Source organism: Rhinopithecus roxellana, chromosome 15 (genome assembly GCF_007565055.1).
Source record: "Rhinopithecus roxellana isolate Shanxi Qingling chromosome 15, ASM756505v1, whole genome shotgun sequence".
NCBI lineage: Eukaryota > Metazoa > Chordata > Mammalia > Primates > Cercopithecidae > Rhinopithecus > Rhinopithecus roxellana.
Window position 1 is genome coordinate 95,231,364 of NC_044563.1, and position 20,716 is coordinate 95,252,079.

Genomic DNA, 20,716 nt, shown 5'->3' on the forward strand with positions numbered 1-20,716 from the left:
CCCAGAAAGGCCAGGGAGGAGCTCCCAGGCAAGCCAGAGGAAAGCAGTCTTAACAAGGGCAGGGGCAGAGGGGACGCCACAGCAGGGAGCCACCCCATGGAGCTCCAAGTCTTTCAGGGTCTCTGTGTTCAGTGAATTGGGGGAGCCCCAAGAAGGAGGCAGTAGTCTCTGGACCTCACTTGGAAGAAGACCTGAGGGAGAAAATGAGGGCCAAGGAGGGAGTAAGGGCCCCAGAGCCACACAGTCCAGCAAGAGCAGATGAACCCAACCTGGTAAGGGTAGACTGCTCAGGGTAGCCTTCCTGGAGGACTGGAGCTGACAAGGTGAACTGCCATTACCAAGCGGGAGGATTGCAGGGTTTGGGGAAGGCTGAAGAGAGGTGAGGGAGCAAGTCACTTCTCCTGTCTGAACCCCAGCCTCATCTTCTGTAAAATGGGATTACCACCTTACCACCTCCGGTGATGCAATGAAACAATATGGGTGGGTCTTGCAGCAATGATGCCTGCATGGAGAAAGCACTCTGCCTATGTTTGTTTCCTTTTCCTCCTCCCATGCCCATTTGTTTCCACTTTTTCAGGTTGGTCTGGGGAAAACTTCACATTGCCCCCAAAGGACCTGGTTGTTGGGGATTTTGCAATGACTATGGCAGGGTGCCAGGTGCTCTGAGTGGTAAAAGGGAAGGTCAGGGCACTGCTGGTTCAGGGATTGTGGTAGGATGGGGCCAGGTCAGGATGGGGTTAGAGGGGGCTGCAGACTAGAGTTGGACTGGGGACTATGGTCTGGATGAGGGGCTGGAGATGTTAGGGATAGGAAGCTACAGGTCTATGGCCATAAGGCGTGGGGGGCACTCAAAGCCCAAGGCTCAGACAACCTGCAGGACAGTTCTGGTCATTGTCTTTTCCAGCCTTAAGACCAGAGATGGCCTCACTTTCAAAAGAGCATCCTTTTATTCTCACCCCTCCCTTTTGTTTTATGTTTTCAAATAACGAGTTAGTTCACCCTGTGCTGGAGCCAAGGGGGGAGTTTAATGAAAATCAATACAGAAATTAAAGATGAGGGGAGAGCGGGGAGGGAGAAGGGCTCAATTTCAAGTCCAAGAAGAAAATCACCAAGGGCAAGAGCTGGAAAAACTGCTGCCTGTCTCCATGCAGCTCCCTCACGCCCCACCCTTATTTCCTGGGGCAGCTTCTTGGCATCAACAGGCCCTGACAGCTGAGGTGCTGGGCTGAATGAGAGATGAAGACAGAGAGGCCTCGACTGCGCTCTTGAAGTCCCAGAGGCCCTGGGCAGGAGGGAGTGGGCTGCAAGGGGGGGTGGTGGGGAGGCTCTGTGGCCCCAGCTGCTGTTTTATAGGAGTCTCTCTCCACTGTCTGCTCCCTGTATGATTGCAGATGGTCAGAAACAGCTAATTTTTGCAAAAAATGAATAAAAAATTCAAGCAAGCAAAACACCCTCACTTTAATCAGTTTTTCTCACCATTATGCCCATTTGCTTTTCACAGTCATTTTGTAAGGAGGGCAGGGAGAGATGGTCACCTCCATCTTATTTACAGAAGAGCAAATTGAAGCTGGAAAGGATAGAGATACTGGGAGGGACAGAGGCTAGACTGAGAACCCTGCGTTTTTGCTCCTAATCCTAAGTGCGCCCCCTGGTCCCATTAGGTGAATGGTGTCATAGTGTGCAGAACCCAAGGCAAAGCTACTATCTTGCTAGAGTTGGTTCTAATATATAAGCCAGGCTGGATAGAGACAGAGGGGCTGTGAATGCAAGGCAAAAAATCTGCTTAATTTGTCTTGCAATCCTGTCTTTACCTAGGAGTAGCTTTTAGAGAGAGAGAGAAAGAGAATGCCTCTGAATGAAGGTTGCAGGTGCCTCTTCACCCCTCTTTGGCACTCAACCCATTTAGGATTATCAGCTTCCTCCACTCCTCACACCCCCAAACGATAGCCTTCAATTCCCATGGGAATGGGCTAAGGCTTTGCAGAGAGCCCCAGGGTCCCAGATTAGCTGTCTGTGCTGTGACTCTGACAGGCAGAAAGGAATTGGGGCTGGCACTGTCACTGCCACTCTTCCCAGTCTTGCAAGGGGGCAGGGCCCATGACCGAGCCTTCCCAGAGGGATTGTGGCTTGTTCACTTTCGACATGCCAAAGCTCCTGTCTGTCTGTCTTGATGGCTGAGGTGGGGGCATTTAAGGAGGCCAGGATGCAAAGAGGCAGGAACTAAATCAGCCACTGCCCCACCGGCCCTCTTCCCTTCTAACAAAGATCTAGGCTGAGATTACAGGCCAGTACTTTCCAGACTGAAGGAAGGCCTTGCTGGCTCGGGGACTACGCCTTTCCTGCCAGGTGCAACCTGAGTTTGGAGAAGGGATGGGGCTGCCAGGCAGTCCGGGTGCCTAAGTGCAGCAGTGGGTTTGCAGGAGCAGGCTCCATTCGCGGAGACTCGGTGGGACCGCATGTGCTGTGCAACAGCGACCCCTGGTGGATAAGAATACCAGTGGCAGCTCCATCAGGCTGCCTGAGGTAGGCTTCTCCTGGGGCCGTTGAGGCTCTGGGCTCCAGGACCAACAATCAAGGCCAGTGTGTGGGGCGGAGTGAGTGGGGGAGTAGGGGAGGTTTACAAATTCAATTTTTCCCCTATATGGACACCCAATTGAGCCAGCACCGTTTATTGAAAAGACTATACTTTCAACACTGAATTGAAGTGATACCTTTTTCTTTTTTAAAAAAATAGTGATATATGCATGAGTCTGTTTCTGGATTTTTTTCCTGTTCCATTAGCCCTTTTGTTCGTCTTGTGCCAATAGAGCACTGGGCCTGTATAGTCTAATACATTTTTCTATTTGGTAACATAAATTTACCAACTTTGTTCTTCTTTAAGATTATCTTGGTAATTCTTAATTTCTTTGCTGTTTTATATACACTTTAGAATCAGCTTGTCAATGTCCACAAAAATACCTGCTGAAATGTTGATTGAGATTTTTAAAAATTTAAATTTTTGGAAATGGACCTCGTTGTTTTTTTTTTTTTTGGAGACGAAGTCTCGCTTTGTCACCCAGGATGGAGTGTGGTGGCATGATTCTGGCTCACTGCAACCTCTGCCTCCCAGGTTCATGCGATTCTCCTGCCTCAGCCTCCGGAGTAGCTAGGATTACAGGTGTGTGCCACTACGCCCAGCTAATTTTGTATTTTTAGTAGAGATGGGATTTCATCGTGTTAGCCAGACTGATCTTGAACTCCTGACCTCAGGTAATCCGCCCACCTCAGCCTCTCTGACCTCAGGTGATCCGCTCACCTCAGCCTCCTAAAGTACTGGAATTACCGGCATGAGTCACTGTGCCCCGCCAGAAATGGACATCTTAAACAATGTAGAATATCCTAATCAATGAACAAAGTACATATCTCTACTTCATACAGTCTTTAATTTCTCTCAGCAATGTTTTGAGTTTTTAGTGCTGGCATCTTGCACATCTTTTTTAGATTTATTCCTAGTTATGATTTCATGCAAATGTAAATGGTGTTTTTTAATTTTTATTTTCTGTTGTTGCTAATACATAAAAAATACAAATTTGATATTGTATCCAGTAATATTACTCGCTATATTTACTTACTGTTTTTAATAGTGTATAGATTCATTAGGGTTTTCTATGTACACAATTATGTCATCTGTAAATAATGACAGTTTTGCTTTTCCTTTTTCAATCCTTCTATTTTTGCATTTCTTGTCTGATTGCATTGGGCAGTATGGTTTTAAATGAGAGCAGTGATAATGGATATCTTTATCTTGTTACTGATTTCAGGTAAAAAGCTGTCAATATTTAATTTATTATTTTATTATTAAGTATGATACCGTTATTATTTTAAGGATTAAAAATGAGGCTCATAGAAGGTAGATAACTTGCTCATTTCACCAAGTCAGCAAGGAGCCCAGGCTTTTCTTGCTCTAAAGGTTGTGCAACTTCCTTGTATTACACATATCTCTGGAACAGTGCTGCTCAACTCAGGATGTCCATGAGAGTTACTTGAGGAGTTTTACAAATGAATGATACCCCCAGCACTTTAGGAGGTTGAGGCGGGCAGATCACTGCACTCCAACCTGGGTGACAGAGTGAGACCTTGTCTCAAAAAAACAAAAACAAAAATAAAAGCTTAATGATACAAAGACTGCACCACAGACCAATTACATTCAAATTTCTGGTGGTGAAGTCTGGATATATGTGTCTTTAAAACTGTCCTAGATGATTCTAATCATCTAAGAACCAGGCTGAGGACCACTGATCTAGAAGCAGGTTGGGTACAATTCAGATCCCAGCTGCACCCAGTAGTGCTTTGCTGAAAACTTGGTATGTTCTTACCAGCACATGCCTGGTAAACCTAGCCCAAAGGGAAATCCACCCCCAAAGCACCTTCAGAGCATCTGTTTGAAAATCAGCTATAGGGAAAATCATCTGCTTAATAGGGAAATTATTTACTTTATATACTCTTAAGTTATTCAATCCATAATTGCTTTCCACCTTAATAACTCATCCCTGCTTTCTCTGCCTGTATGTCTCTTTATTTCTCTATGTCACTGACTTGCCTGCCAAACTGGTTGTATAATCCCTTTCATTCATTGTTCCATTCCATATTACATATTAATATTTGTGTTTTTCCATTTAGCTTTTAACTAAAGATTCTTGTTTGACATAGCAAAAGAAGTTGAGTGCTGGGATATATTAGTTTGGAGGAGGATAATATTATCATCCTGAAGGCCTATTTTAGCTTCGGTACCTTTCTATGGAGCTCTCAGCTCTACCACCACTCCGTAAAACAAACACGTCATTGTATAAAGGGAGTCTTTAATTAACCCCTTAGACTGTTACAGACGTCATCCTGAACCTTGTCCCTATCTGGTGTACAGTCCACATTAGCATTCTGCCTCTGACCCATGGGTTTATTTATTCCATGAAATGCTTTGCCCTTTCTCTTGGGCTGTCTCTTGTCTTTGCTTCCTTGGACATGACTCTTTCTCTCCTTTCTGATTATAATTGAATTTGCCCTCTAACTATACCCTGGACAAACAGGTCCATCCTGACTCGACCAATGAGCAGGATTCCAGTCACTTTGTGATTCCCACTCATCTTGTATCTTCCTGTAGTCTTTAGGTGTCTGGAAGGACAGAAAGAAACAGAAAATTTGGATGTCTCTAGGTCACTCTCCTGCTCCTATGGCTGAGTTTTCAGTGCATTCCCATGATTCTATTTAATTATTACAATTCAGCAACCAACTGTACCTCCTTTTCCTTAAAATTAGACACATAAAACAAAACAAAACAAAAGAAACCTCCCTAAAAATCAAAACTAAGAAGAGCAGACTAGCACCAGTGATATATGATGGGCCTTTGTATATTAGCCTGTGTCCTTTAGATACTTGCCTAAAAACCACCACTGGTGCTTTTCCAATAATCGGTAGGAGAATATTGCCCATAAATCGGATATGATGCTTACTGTACACTTTGGGTTCTTTAACTGCAGGAGTTCTACTATGGTTTGATTGTGTCCCCCAAGGTTCATATGCTGGAAACATAATTCCCAGTGCAACTCTGTTGAGAGCCAGGACCTTTAAGAGGTGATTAGGTCATGAGGGCTCTGCACCCATGAATAGATTAATACTGTTATTTTGGATGTGGGTTAGATATCTTGGGTGTGGGCTTTTGATAAAAAGATGAGTTCGGTTTTATGGCCGCCCAATCCTTTTATGCAAGATCTCTTGCCCTTCTGCCTTCCACTACAGAATGACACAGCAAGTGGGCTCCTGAAACTTGGACTTCACAGCCTCTAGAACTGTAAGAAGTCAGTCTCAGGTATTTCATTATAGCAGCATAAAATAGACTAAGACAATTTCCATGCTCTTCCTCCCACTCCCTGGGAAGAATCTCAGCATTCGCCAGCCCCTTCTGTATCCAGACTCCCAGTGCATCAGCTCTGCTGCCCAGATGATGACCAGGCCAGGCCATCTTCATCACCACTTGCATGCCCGCCCATGAGGAAAGTCTGGCTTCAGGCCCAGGCCCATTCCATTCCATGTAAAAACTAATTACCTATAAGTGCTTCCAGCAGCAATTTCTTTAGGGATGTGAAAGTGCTTTGATTAGATTGTTCTCTTGGCATCATTAAGTTTACAACAAGGGATGGGAAGTGGGTGATTTGGGGATGGAGAATTTCCTAAAGTGGGACTTGTGTTTGGGGCTGCTGGCCTCAGGGTGGGCTACTCCTGGGCCCATCATGGGAACTAACCTGGCCCTTTCACCAGCTTCTCCTCTTCTCCCCAGAGGCCCCAATGAGGGAAGCATGGGGCAATGAGTGAGGAGGCCAGAATTGGAGTCCTGGCCCTGGCATTAACTTGCCATGTGGCCTGGGTAGTCTCATCTTCTCCCTGGGCCTCCATTTCCTCATCATTCAGCCCATACTTCATCAGTAAACTGCTGTGTGTTAGGCTTCAGCTGGATGCTGAGAACCTAGAAAGAATTTGGTATAGGAGCTGCCCTGAGGGGTCAAATCTACTTGGGGAATATGCATGTAACTGGATGAGACCATCTAACTTGATAGGTGTTCTAGCTGAGGTCAGACCACAGTGATGTGGCAATGGGGAGAACAGAGATGACCTCTTCTGGGTGAGGCAGGTGCATGCGTGTTCACAGAAGAAGTGACATTTGACCAGATCTGAGAGGGGAGCAAGGAGGGAAAACAGGGAAAATGACTGCTTCAGCTTTAAGTGAATTGGGTTTGAGGTGCCGTGGAATATCCAGGCAAATTATGTTTGGAATTAAATATAAAATGATAAGATAGCAGTTTGGAATGTAGATGTGGATCTCAGAAAAGAGGGCTAGGTTTGGGGGTCATTGTAGTGAGTCACTGAGGCAACTTGTGTTTGGGGGCCTTTGTCTGATATGGAGTAAAGAGGTCTGGCTGCAAAACCTGTTATATGCCAGTTGAGATGAATGCAAAGGAGGAGAGGCCAACAGAGCAAATGGTAAAAAGTGGTGAGCTAGGGAGGAGCCCAAAATGTGGCATCATAAAGTCTCAGCAGGAGATCAGGGCAAGACGGAGAGAACTGAATTCTCAGGAGCAGCAGAGGTTACAGAGAGGCCAAGTGAGAGAGGAACTGTGAGACTGAGATTTGCATCAGATAATTTCTCAAATCCTTTGTAAGCATATGATTTCTCTCTCCCCTCTCTCACTTTCTCTCTGTCTCACTCTCCATTTTCTTGTTGCTGTGTGTCTTTGCGTCTTCATCTCTATCTTTATTTCTGCTTCATCTCTGTGTCACTGCCCAGGTCAGCACCTATCACAATGTAGGTGCTCAGGAAATGGTTATTGATCTATGGAAATGCAGGGATAGTACTGATTTTCTCTTTATTCCCTTCTGAGGAGTTGCAATTGTTCATTGCATTGTTCCTAGTCAGTAATCACAACAGAGATCACTCCCATTTTAAAAGTCCTTGTTCTGTGCTGCATGACTGAAGGATGTCTAAACAAGTGGTTAAACTTTGGGCCCCAATCCAAAGAGCCGAGGTTCTTGGTGTGGTCTCAGTCCCAAAAGAGTGTGCAGAAAGGAGTTCTGGAGAGAAGCCCTGTCAGGAGGCTGGGACAGGCAGAAGTGGGGTGAACCTAGGATTCAGGGCCCCAAGTCAAGGAGCCATCAGGTGGGGAGGGGAGGGAATGATGGTGCCACCATGTGGCAGGCACTATACATGCATTCTCTCATTTAATAATTCCAATGGTCCTCTGAAGTTGTTACTTTTAGCCACATTTTATAAGGAGAAAAAAACCTGTGAGATTGGTATTATTCCTGTTTTACAGATAAAAGCTCAAAGTAGGTGTATTAGTCTGTTCTCACATTGCTGTAAGGACATACCCAAGACTGGGTAATTTATAAAGGAAAGAGGCTTAATTGACTCTCAGTTCCACAGGACTGGGGAGGTCTCAGGAAACTTACAATCATGGTGGAAGGGGAAACAAATACATCCTTCTTCATATGGCAGCAGCAAGAAGAAGTGCAGAGCAAAGCGGGGGTGAGGGGAAGCCCCTTATAAAATCATCAGATCTCGTGAGAACTCACTCACTATCACAAGAACAGCATGACTCAATTTCCTCCCACCAGGTCCCTCTCATGACATGTGCGGATTACGGGAACTACAGTTCAAGGTGAGATCTGGGTGGGGACACAGCCAAACTATATCAGTAGGTAAGAAAATTGTTCAGCTAGTAAAGGATAGAGGCAGGATTCAGACCTGGGTAGGCCTAACTCTAATGTCTGTGCATGTTCTGATGCTACAGGGATTGCCTCAGGTGCTGGGAAGCCCAGAACCCAGTGGTGTGGGGAGCTTGAGTGACCTCCTACTATGGTGAGCTGGGCTGTGTAAGAGCTGCTGAGATGGTAATGAATATGAAGATCAACTTGCTGGCAGCAGACCAAGTGGCCGGTCAGCTGCATCAGAACCAAACGCTATTAAAATTTGGCCCCTATGAAAAGACAGTAAACAGGCAATTCATAGTAGAGGAGATCCAACTTGCAAAAAACAAAAGTCAAAACAAACCAAATCAAAGCAAAATAATGATATTAAAAGTCTTTCCACCTCATTAGTAAGTGGAGACATGCAGGTTAAAATACAATTTTTATAGCCATAAAATTGAAAAAAATTTTAAAATCTGCCAATAGCAAGTATTGGCAAGAATCTGGTGTTAAGTGTGATTATGTATTACTGGTGGGAATAAAAATTACTACTATCGTGTTGCAAAACACTTTGGCAATACCAATAAAGCTAAAGATGTGGAAACACTATGCCCTAGGAATTCCACTCCTAGATTGGGATCTCTGAGGAAACTGGCACATGTTCACCAGAAGACATTTAGAAGAATATTTATAGCAGCACTGTCCATTATAGCAAAAACTGGGAAGCCACTCAGACACCCATTGACGGGAGAATGCATAGATGAATTGAAATTGATTTATATAATGAAATACCATACAACAGTGAGAATAAATTGATCATAGCTACATGCAACAAAAAGAAGAGGTTTCATAAACAAATACTGACTAGAGAGAAAAGTAAATTGCTATATTCAACATACCATTTATGTCAAGTACAAATCTTATAAAACTAACAGTGGATACATGCAATAAACCTCTGAGGAAAACAAGGGAATAATATGCATAAAACTCAGAGTAATGGTCCATCCAGCAGGAGAAATCAGAGGTATGACATCATGAAAGGTATGCAGGGGACTTCTTGATTTTATTTCTAAGACTAGAATTTCTGGATATTAGGCATATACATCTACACCTACAGGTGTTCATTTTATTATTTGTTAAAACTTATTCTCTCTCTCTCTCTCTATATATATAATATGTACATATATATATATATATATTTCCCTTTTGAAGGGATAATTAATGTTACCAAAAGAGATCTGAAGTGTATAAAACAAACTAAAAGGGAAGCAAGAAAACGGGCAATTGGCAATTGTATAGACAACTCTACAGATCCTCTGGAAACCAAAGGACAGTGAAGGAATTGGGGTCTACATCAGGACGGGGTCACTTTCCTGGGGTCAATAATCGATTTAAGTTCTCATGTTGGCTGTTTCTCCAATGGTATCTTTTCCTATAATTGCCTTTACTTACAATAGCTCCTCCATCTACAATGCCATTCCTTTAGCTTTACTTGTCTAAAGTGTGTCCTTAAGTATTAGGTCAAATTTTACTTTATTGTATTTCCCACTTACTAAAGGCCTACTACATGCCAGACCTGGAGCAGCCAGGAGTTAACAAGTTGTGGTCCCCAGGCTTGCAGAGATGGCAGGGGAACAGGGGAGCAGACAGACAAAGGAGCAGAGAATCACATGGTATTAGTGCTCTTCCGAATTGCTGGCACATAAAAGTCAGCTGTGGAGCTGTTAAAAAGCAGATTCTCAAGCCTCCCTGGCGATTCTGGTGGAATAGGTCTGGGTGGGGTACAGGAACTTGCTCTTAGGAAACTCTCACTGAATTTGATGCAGCTGGTCCACAGTCCTCACTTGGAGAAACAGAGCCTGTTGGTGTGATAAATGTGACAATGATAGCAAAGGTACTTGGGCATGGGAGCCTCAAAATGGGCCACGTCTGCCACCTGAGGCATGGACATTAAGTCAGGGTAACCTCCAGGAGGCCCCTCTGTAGAGCATCTTCATTTGTAATTTGTAGATGTGAATCACCTCCCCCACTGCAGTGGACACTGTTCCCAGCACAAGGCTTGGCATGCAGTATATGTCAGGGATGTTTTATTCAGTGGGGTTTCAGAGCAGCAGTCTGGACTAGGGAGCAGGCCTGGCAGCCAGACCTTGGGTGGCAGCAGACCCTGGGGACCATCAACTCCTTGGCCTCTCTGGTATGTTCAGATTGGCCTATCTCCAAGCATGTGTTGGGGATTAGGGCAAGTTACTGGTTTGGGTCCGACTGGTATTCACATCTGAGCTGGGAACCAGGATAGCATCTGCAACCATGATGAGATTAAGGAGACGGAATTGATAGAGACATTTCCCCACTAATGATCCTATAACTTCTTAGCAACGAGCCTGATCTGTGCTGGAAGGATGAAAGGGATGAAGGCCAGATGGGGTAAGAGGTTTCTTATGTTGGCAATAGGGCTGCTTCCTGCTTCTAGCCCCTGCTTCCCTCCCTTTTCTAGGCCCAAACAAGGCCCCTCTCTGAAGGCCTGTTAGTTAAACACCTGGCATGAGTCCAGTTCTGCCAGGGACCACATGGCTGCTGTTTGTTCCCTTTTATTAAGCACATCCAGGTGAGTTTTATTGCGGACAGTTCCCTGGGCTCCTGTTTCCACATTTATCTCCTCTGAGTCTGAAATTGCCAAAGGCTTTCACAGCTAATGGACCTTACAGCTCCCAAGAGCCATTTAAGGGAGGCACAGAACTCAGTGGTGGTAATTAGTCAAACGAAATGCAGACCTCTGGAGGCCCACAGGAGCTGAGTGGCAGGAAGACATAGGGACAGAAGCCTCAGGTCTGTGGCAGGTGTAGGGAATGAGCACAGGCTGCTCCTCACCCCACCTCTCCTGTTCTTCCCCTGCCTCATCCCTACCTCCCACTCCCAACCCGAGAAGGACTTGGTGCTTGGTGGCAGGGTCCCCAGGCAGGCTGGTGCCCAGAGCATTTGAGGGGCTGCAGTAGCACTGCAGAGCTAATCTTGACAAGCTCCTGCCCTCTTTTTCTCCAGCAAGTTTTGTGTACTGACCCTGATGGAGGCTGAGGTCTGAGCTCAGATGCCACTTCTTAGGAGGCAGCATAATATCCTGTTCAAAACCTGGGTTTTGACACCAGGACCATTTGAGTTTGAATGCCCAACCCACTGCTTTTAAAGTTCTTGATCTGGGGCAAGTCAATGAACCTTTCTGTGCCTCAGCTTTCTCGTCTGTAAAATGGGGATAATAATACTACTGATCTCAGAGCGTTATTGTAAGGAATAGATTGTATAATAACATGTGCACTCTATAGAATGGTGCCTGCCACACTGTAAGCACATGCTCAGCAGAAGCTGTTATCATACCAAAAGCAGGTCTGATCCAGGCAGAGCTTGGAAACATGTTCTTATCTGGCACTAATGTCCCACCAGTTTCAGGTTTGCTCCTTACTGGTTGGGCACAGAAAGCAAGGCCTCCAGGGAAGCAGCCCCATTTCTATCGGGGAGGATGGTGGAGGACAAGATGGGGAAGGAAATACTAAGCTCATCCTGTTGCTAAATATGAGGAAGAAACCAACATTTCTTGAGCATCTCTTCTAGATCAGGCATTGCCTGCTTTATCTCTTCAATCCCACAACACCCTGTTGAAGGGTGATGAAACAGAATCTCAGAGAGGCTAAGTGACTAACGCCAAGTTGCATAGCAAGGAAGAGGGGTCCAGGATTAGAGGTCAGGGATGTGAGATTTCTAAGTGACTATTCTTTCTATGACAATTTGCTGTGGTTGATGACCAGGGTCCTGCCTCTGGACACTTGACTTGATGTCTGCTCTCTAGGAGGCCCATGGAAGGTTACTGATCTCTGCTGGACTCAAAGGAGAGGCCTCTAGGTGCCAGAATTTGAATCATTCTGAGGGCCTTGTCACTGGATTGTCCCTGGCTCCACTTGGGGTCCTGGGCTATTCTGGGAAGCCAGAGCTGGCTTCCATGTAGGGGGCGCTGAATCTGTCTCATTAATGTCGTGGGCAGTGGTGTTCACCCAGGATGCACAGGGGAGCTCCCTCTCTCCATCTGCAGGTGGATGGCGTTCTGTGCTTGGCCGACATCCTGACTGACGACAGCCACTCAGAGGCCACACGGGCTGAGGCTGCGGCTGTGGTGGCCCAGGTCACCTCCCCACACCTGCCCGTCACCCAGCACCTCAGTAGCTTCATGGAGAGCATGGAGGAGATCGTGACAGCCCTCGTCAGTGAGTCACCCTGGGCAGTGGGACCACTAGGAGAGAGGGCCTTGGCACAATTGTCTTCAGGAATAGCCAGGAAGGCCTTCCCATCTGCCACTCATTGCACCCCAAATATCTCCTGCATAGATGATCACATTTGCTGAAATCCCACCATTAATGGATCTGAATTAGGCTTTGATGAGCTCTGTTGTCAAGAGTTTCCTATTAAAATGTATGTGGCCCTCTGAGAAGCAACCTGAATTATTGTCAGTTTGGGATTCAATGGCCTTTCAGAAGGGAGTCCAGGACAAGCCCCAGAAAGGAGTGGTGCCTCAAATTTTGAGGTTCAGATACTCAGATTGAGAGACTCTGATAGGCATTTTTCCTGAAGTCTCAGTCCTTGTGCCCAGTGACTATGAGAGTAATGACTGGGGAAAATGGTTTCTCAGAGAGCACCAGCCCACCACAACCTGTTCCCTGAAAATCCCACCATTGGTCTCATATCATGGGGCCTTGAAAGTTTTGACTCCTCTAGGTTCCCCTATTCAAACATATGTACCCCTGGCAGGAGAATCATAGATCTGTATCTGAAATATGCTCTTTTCTTAGTTTTCCTTTGCTAAATTATAGAAACTAAAAGGGCCAGTCTGGATAACAATCCCCAGGAAATTTTTTGTGACCCACCTATTTCTTTTAAAAGTGCTAGTGCTAGTAGTGATCTGTGTTTCTATTTCTCTGTCACTCTCTTTATATCTATATCTAATTGAAATGGAATGAAATTTAATTTCATCAGAAAATTTAGGATTAGCTCTTGGAGTGACCATGTCAGGGCTGGGAATATCTGAAATAGCACGAACTTAGGGGCAACATAGAACATTGGGCTAGGAGTCAGAACCCTGGGTTTGGACTCAGGCTTTTCACTTATCCATTCAAGTGGCTATGTGCAGCAAGCCTGTGGTGGTGCTGTGAGATCCCGCCACTCACTTCTTACCATGTCACATTGTAAAACCCACTTCACAGTTTTCCTAATATAAACAAGACATTGCAACTCGTTTCTCTCAAGGGTCCTTCTAACTCCAGAATTTGGAGATCTGCAAGTACTTTGCACATAGGAGACATCAGTTAAGTTGACTTTATGGTTGATTCTAGTCATGGGGGCAGTGGTACTCACAGGTCAGGCTGGGAGGAATCAATTTGCCAATGTCCACATTTATTCAAAATTGAGAAAACATGGAAGCCCATTGTTGAAAGTCTTGGCTTGGGGGAGCTCAAGAGACCCTACAGTTCCAAGCATACTCTCTGGGTGAAGAAATCTAAGCCTAGAGGGGTTAAGTTACTTTCTCAAGGCCACACAACAGCACTAGGACTCACTTAGGCCAGGAGTCTCATATTCAACATCCACCAGAGCCCAGTAAGAAACGTAAATGAGTTGAAGAGAGCCAGGTGGAAGAATAAAGGTGTTTGAGTCCTGTGTCAAATTGAAAAGTCCATGCACTGTCTAAAGGGGTAGTCACTGGTAAATTTCAGTTGATTGTTACCATGTAGGAAAGGCACAGACCTTTAAAGATAAGACAAAAATTGTAAACTTCATAGAAAATTTCTCAATTTATAAACATTATCAAATAAATGAAAGTACATATAGTCAAAGTGACCTTTCACTATTGTCATATATTCATTCCTGCTTCACTGCCTAGGCTGGGTTTCTCCCTGGAGCCAAGGAATCTTCCTATTTATTTCATCCTGATGAAGATGCATTGTATAGTCCACTCTGAGATTCAGCAGATATCTTCTGGGCAGGAAGCCAGAGCTCTGTTCTTTGGTGGGAAATAGCCCTCCAACTTCTTGCCATTCCCTGGAAACATTTATAAATGAGTCACTGGAATCCTCAATTTAATCTTCCTAACACATCCCAGGTGACTCAGACTGTAGTTCAAATAAATGTGCAGCAAAATTAAAAGGCACTTAGTTGGTTGTGTTAATAATTGCTGTGTCAGCAGCAATAGCAGCTGAATGAGAATGAGGGGGAGTGTTAGGACCTAGAAGGAATCCTACAGCAAAGTGGGCCGATGAGCTCTGTAGACTCACCCAAAACCTTGGATGTAGGGAGGTGGCCTGGAAGGGGCTGGGGACTCCAGTGATTTCCCCAAAATCAGAGGATAGGGCAATCATTGGATAAAGGAAATCAGAGTTCTTAATACCTTGGCTAATCTGTTGTTCCAGTCCTGGGTGGTTGGATCAAGAGTTTGAATTATCTAATGGTCAAACCTGGGCTGTGGGGAGCAACATTGCCCAGAGGGAGGCATTACCTTCCTGATAGAACCGAAACGCACGTCTGTGGAAGCATTGCTGGGAATGAGTCAAAGAGGCTGAGAGACCAGAAGCAACTTGGAGTGTAGAAAGAATGGCGACTTCGGAGTCAGGCAGACCTGGATTTGATTCTAGCCTCAAAGAGTTACTTACTGGCCATAAGACCAGGGGCAAATCACTTAACATTTCAATCCTCAATTTCTTTATTTACAAAATAGTGATAAAAATGTGATTGTTGTAAGGATTAAATGATGTAATGAAGTAAAAACAAATGTACAGCAGTGAGTAACACTCAATAAATGGTAGCTGCTGCTACTACTAGCTTCTCTAAGATTCAGCTAGTTGTAAATGTGGATGATCATTTTCTAATTTGAAGGTATTCAGAATTTAATGGCACAGTGCAAGGCCCACTGCAGGTGTTAGACTAATGTTATTGGTAGAAAAAGGGTTTTACTACTAAAACTAAAAGGTAGGGATCAGAGTGTGCATTCACAGGTAGGTACCAAGAGGTGGCAGTTGCATCAGAACCTGGAAGTATAGACTGTCTGGAGGCAAGAACTAGGGACCAGGATAGAAGATAGCTCAATTTTGTCTCCCAAACTTTCTTTCTCTCCTGGGACTCTTTTTCTGAAGTATGGCCTTGCCTGCTGTGGTTTTGTAGAGGTGTTATCAGTAGGAGAGGGACTGGACTGGAGAAGTACCTTGATTGGTAGTCAAGTTGGAGCTGAGGGCCAGATGTCAGGTCCACTGAAATGGGGGAAGCACCATGGATAGAGCCCATCTATGCCTCCTCTTTTGGTGGGCATCCATTCCAGGTTCTGTGGAGCCCATGGGGGATGTGTCAGGTGGTGGAAGGATGAGGTCACTCTGCTCCTTAAAGGCCCTTAGTACAATTACAGATGGTAAATGGGGGAATTTGGTAGGGCTAAGCTAGGACCACTAGGATTAGAGATAAAGAGCCTGACATTCAGAAACTTGGTATAGGACTTTCTTGCTGCCAGATGACCCTTATCCTGGAACTGAAAGGAAGCACCGAAGCTCTGTTGATGTCAGCTGGAGGGGTATAGTCTCTCTGTTTCACCTTTAGTCTCTTCCTTAAGGCAAGCTTAGCAGCAGGCTAGTGTGCATTACCGGAGACACAAATGGACTGGGAGCTCCTTCCCGACTCACAGGCTTGATATCTGTTTTTCCTTTGGTCTAGAATATTCTGTTTCCCCAAGTATTTTTATGACTGGCCCATTTCTTCCCTTAAGGTCTCAGCTGTAAAGTCACATTCTTAGGGACACCTTTTGTTGCACACCTCAGCAGACCGCTAGTTATTCTCTCTTAGCACTTGTTTATTTTCTCCCTCATGTTTCTCAGACTTTGTAATTATGTATAGTAATTTTTTTAAAGTTTATTTTCTCTTGCCCACTAGTGTAGTGTGAGCTCAACAACAGCAAGGACCTGACCTGTTTTGTTCACTATGCCATCCCAAGACCCCAGTGGTGCCTGACACATAGTTTTCATTCAATAAATACTTATTGGATGAAGGAGTGAGTAGAGTTACATACCAGGTTTCAAATCCCATTTGCCACCTGTGTAGACAGATACTGTTCCCTCTTAGTAGCCACTTTCCTCATCTGTAAAATGGCTATTATAACACCTGCTCAGAAGATCTCCCAGAGCTACTGTGGGAACCAAATGAGACAACGGATATGAAAACACTTGGCACGGAAGTTATTTTCTTTCTCGTTGCCATCCAGAACTGTGCCAAGAGGCCTCATCAGGGGAAGTCTTCCTGCTGGCCTCTGCGGCCCTTGCCAACATCACGTTCTTTGACACAATGGCCTGCGAGATGCTCCTGCAGCTGAACGCCATCCGTGTCCTCCTGGAAGCCTGCAGTGACAAGCAGAGAGTGGACACGCCTTACACTCGGGACCAGGTAAGATGCCCAGAAGGCACTGAACCCAGGGCCCATGGCCATGGAGACAGAGGTTAGGAGGCCAGCTCTTAGTTTCTGAGGCAGGGGAGAGAGCATGGGGGTACTGTTAGTTTTGCATGCTATAGGAAGGTAAATATTCTCCACATTTCTCATTGACTTTGAAGCCTCTTTTTGAGACCTCCTACCCCCTTTACCCATCCCATTATGAGTTTTACATGCTGGAGGAAGGTAAAGGAATATGTTTTCCATATCTCTCATTGACCTTGAAGCCTCTCTATGAGATCTCCTACCTGCTTTGCCCATCCCAGCCACTATAGGGCCTTCCTCAATCTCTGTTCAGATTGCCTGTTCTTGGAGACAGAAAGACCCACAGAAGGTGTCTAGACATCCTCTGAAAGTCTGTGTCTGGTCATGTTGGTGGCCATCTGACACTGAACCCTATAGTGAACTGCTTCCCTCTTTACCTCTATGAGAAACAGGGGCTTGGAGCAGAACCTTCATTCAGGGCCTCAGCCTCTACATCAGTCGTAATTTTCTTTGTATATTTGAGCTCCGTGAAAGCTTTTCTTTGGTAGAAAAGGGGTTTTACTACTAAAAGTGTTCGAAGACATAGAATGGGGGTATTTTAAAGGCTCTTTGAACTCTGATGTTCTAGAATTTTATCCCATTTCACCTCTGGCCACACTTGGCCTCCCACATCACCAGCAAGCAGTAGGGGTGGTAGATTAGGTGGTCTGTAAATTCCTCCCAGTACCTGAGCTCTAAGTTACATGATCCTCTCATCCTCAACTCAGCTTATCCCTGTCTGCATTTTAGCCCCCACAACATCACCTCTTCCAGCCTTATCTCTTAACTGAAGCTGCTTTGGTTTCTGTCCCATGCCAGCAGCTCCAGGAAGGCCTTCCCTAATGGTTTTGGCTCTCTGGAATTGCCTCCTTTTCTTAGAATTCATGCCTCACAATGCAGTGTTGACTTATCTAATGACATTTATTCCTCTTAATTATTTCATGTGATTTTCTTCCTCTGAGGGCATGATCCATGTTCTGTATTTCCCTAGGATTTTTTAAGGCCTCTAGCGTAGAGCTGGTGCCTTTGGTGAAGTTCCCCGAACTTCGTCAGTTATTTCTTATCCTTAGAATCGCCTGTAAAAGGGCAGCTGACTATAGAGGCTCCTGTTCGGAGAGAATTTTCTAGTATGTAAGCATTTGTATATGAGGGTTCTAAACATACTGTGACACTGGTAATATTTGCCCCATTTTATAGATAAGAATATTTTGGCTCAAGAGGATTAAAATTAAATGGTTGGCAGGCAGCTAGCTAGCATTTAAATGAGGATTAAATTTAAATCCTGACTTAGACCTTGATCTTTGACTCTCATCTGCTGTTATCTTTGAAGAAAGGAGCTGGTGCTGCTGTTGAACCACAGACTGAGTGTTGGTCCTGCCTGGGCCATTTATCAACTGAGTGACACTGAGCAAGTCAAAGGCTCTTGGTTGTTGGATTTTCACATCTATTAATTGGGACATTAATGTCTACATTGCAGGGTTATTGTTAGGGTGAGTGTAATAAGATATGCAAGGACCTGATATAAGGCTTAGCCCCTACTGAGTTCTTAATAAATGGTGAATATCATTACTTTTTAAACGTGATGCTCCAAAGAAGAGCATGAGTAGTGAATTATCCAAAATCCTCAACTTGGCCCTCCAAACTATGTATGATATGTATGATTCCAGACTTCCTTTCCAGTCTAATCTTATTACTTCTAAGAGTTGGAGAAGTCCCCATAGAGACAAGGTGTGACAGTAACAGATAGAGTGGTGTACCCTGGTTGGCTATTGGCCTGATTGACTCCTGAGGGAGACATGCCCCATGTCTACCCTTGGTAGTCGGGAGGGAGACAGGAGGGCCTACCCTTTGTGATCTGCCTTACTCATCCTCTTGTTCTCTTCAGATAGATACCTCCAGTTGCTGGGTCTCTCATCTACTTGACATAATTTTAGGTGCCTTCACCTTCAAGTGCCTCTCCTGTGGCTGACTCTAGTCATTTCATACAAGATCCAGTAGTGAGGCAATAAGACAAGGAATTCTGGATTCAGACAACCTGAGTTTGAAGCTTTTTTGCTATTAGTAATCATGTCACCTTGGGCAATTCACTCTGAGTCTCACTTTCTTAATTTGTAAAATGGAAACAAATAATACATATTTTACAAAGTTGAAATAAGAGTTAAATAAATTAATAAATATAAACTCTTGGTACAGACTCTGGCACATAGAAGCTATTAAATCAATGGAAGCCACTGTCAATGTTATTACAATTGGCCTTTGAATGTGTGGCACACAGCATTGAATGGGAACCTCCAGAGAGGAGTTCCTTCATCTGTAAAATGGGCATGACTTCTTCCATCTTGGACGTCCTGTGTCTTTATGTGTAGAAGTCCCCTTCTTATCACAAGGAATGACTAGCCCCCTCTTGAAGCCTCACTGAGTCCTATGAAAAGCAGATCAGGGTGAGGAGAGAATGTGGCCACGCTGCCAGCAGATAGTTCTCTCTGCACCTGGAGTCAGCACCTTTTCATGTTACTCCACTGTCTGAGCCAGGCACGTCCCCCACCGTCCTCAGGATGGCTTCACCTTCTGCCCTGGCTCAGAACAACCACTTAGCTAGTGAAAGTGCACCCATTAAAGAAACAAATGGCTCTTTCCTGTGGCAGCGGGAGGATTAAGGTGATCAGAGGGCTCTCTGTAATGAAGACAAAGAAGATGAATTAGGTTTTGAAGTGCTCACCACCCCCTGAAATACTTAGGAGATTAAATGCCCCATGAGGCTTCCGGTAATGAATCTGCCAGTGACGCCAATGCTGAGTGGAACCTCTTAGTCTTGGATCTATACGGACCACCTCTGTTTGGACAATGAGAACCCCTCCATCATCCTGGCAAGCCAGGTCCACTTAATTTGTTCAACAGAAGCCTCGTTGCGTATGCCTATCCTGTAGCCACCCTTGGGGTGTGGATGTTAGTGAGGGCAGCCTTGGACATTGGCTCTTCTATCCCCTTTGGCTAATCTACAAGAAGGTGGCATGGGCTGCAGCTGATATGGTCAGCCATTGAAAAGTCTGACAAGCAACATGGATAGTCCTATGCTTTCAGGCCTAGGAAGTATTTTCCAGGAGCCATACTGTCCATGGAATCCAGCAACAGATCTGACAGGGGGAGATAGGAAAGGGGCTACCTCCAAATGTGTTGGTGAACTTCTGCCCTGTCTGTCAAGCAGCGATAATCTAGGATGGAAGAGACCTGATTATCTTGTCTAATATATAATAGAGATTTTTACTGAGCCTGACTTTTTGTGGCCTTCAGGAATTAACTGCTTTCATAAGGGCAGGAGTGCTAGTATATACTTCCCACAATAATACCTCATCTGTTTGGCATTTTAGAATGACTAGATTTTGTAACATTTCTGGGACCTCACTGTGAATACCATTTATCAGGAAATGCCAGTCACTAAGGGTTTCGTTTTTGACTCACATCTCAAAATCTCTCTATAGTTTATAAAGCTCTGTTGTGTACATATGTGACATATTAGAAACAGCACAGGTTTTTAGTTCAGACAGATTTGAGTTCACATTCTGGTTCTGCCATTTCCCAGCTATGTGACCGTAGAAAAATCACTTTACCTCTCTGAGCCACAATTTCCTCATCTGTGTAATGGGAATAATAACATTTGCTCCCTCCCTCATGTCATTATGATGATTAGATGGGATAATGCTTGTAAAGTACTTAGAACCAAAGCGTATATTCAATAATGAATGGGACGGGGTTCTCTAACAGAACCAGAGACTGGGATGGGTCTGAGACAGGGAATGTAAGCTTTGGAACAGGAAGGTAGGGTCAGGAAATATAGTTAATGTGGTGGCGATTGTATTGGACTGTTCTCACATTGCTGTAAAGAAATGCCTGATGTAATCCCATTACTTTGGGAGGTTGAGGCAGGCAGATTACCTGTGTTCATGAGTTGAAGACCAGCCTGGGCAACATGGCAACATCCTAT

The 20,716-nt window shown here is 44.8% G+C and overlaps 1 protein-coding gene across 2 annotated transcripts in view; it reads left to right on the forward strand.

Moving 5' to 3' along the window:
• INSC (INSC spindle orientation adaptor protein) overlaps positions 1–20,716 on the forward strand; it is a 135,760-nt gene that overhangs the window by 98,288 nt on the left and 16,756 nt on the right. For both annotated transcript variants that reach the window (XM_010357099.2, XM_010357101.2), the window contains exons 8-9: positions 12,293–12,464; positions 16,490–16,668. In XM_010357099.2, the coding sequence (XP_010355401.1) occupies positions 12,293–12,464; positions 16,490–16,668 (351 nt within the window). The remainder of the gene's footprint in view (positions 1–12,292; positions 12,465–16,489; positions 16,669–20,716) is intronic.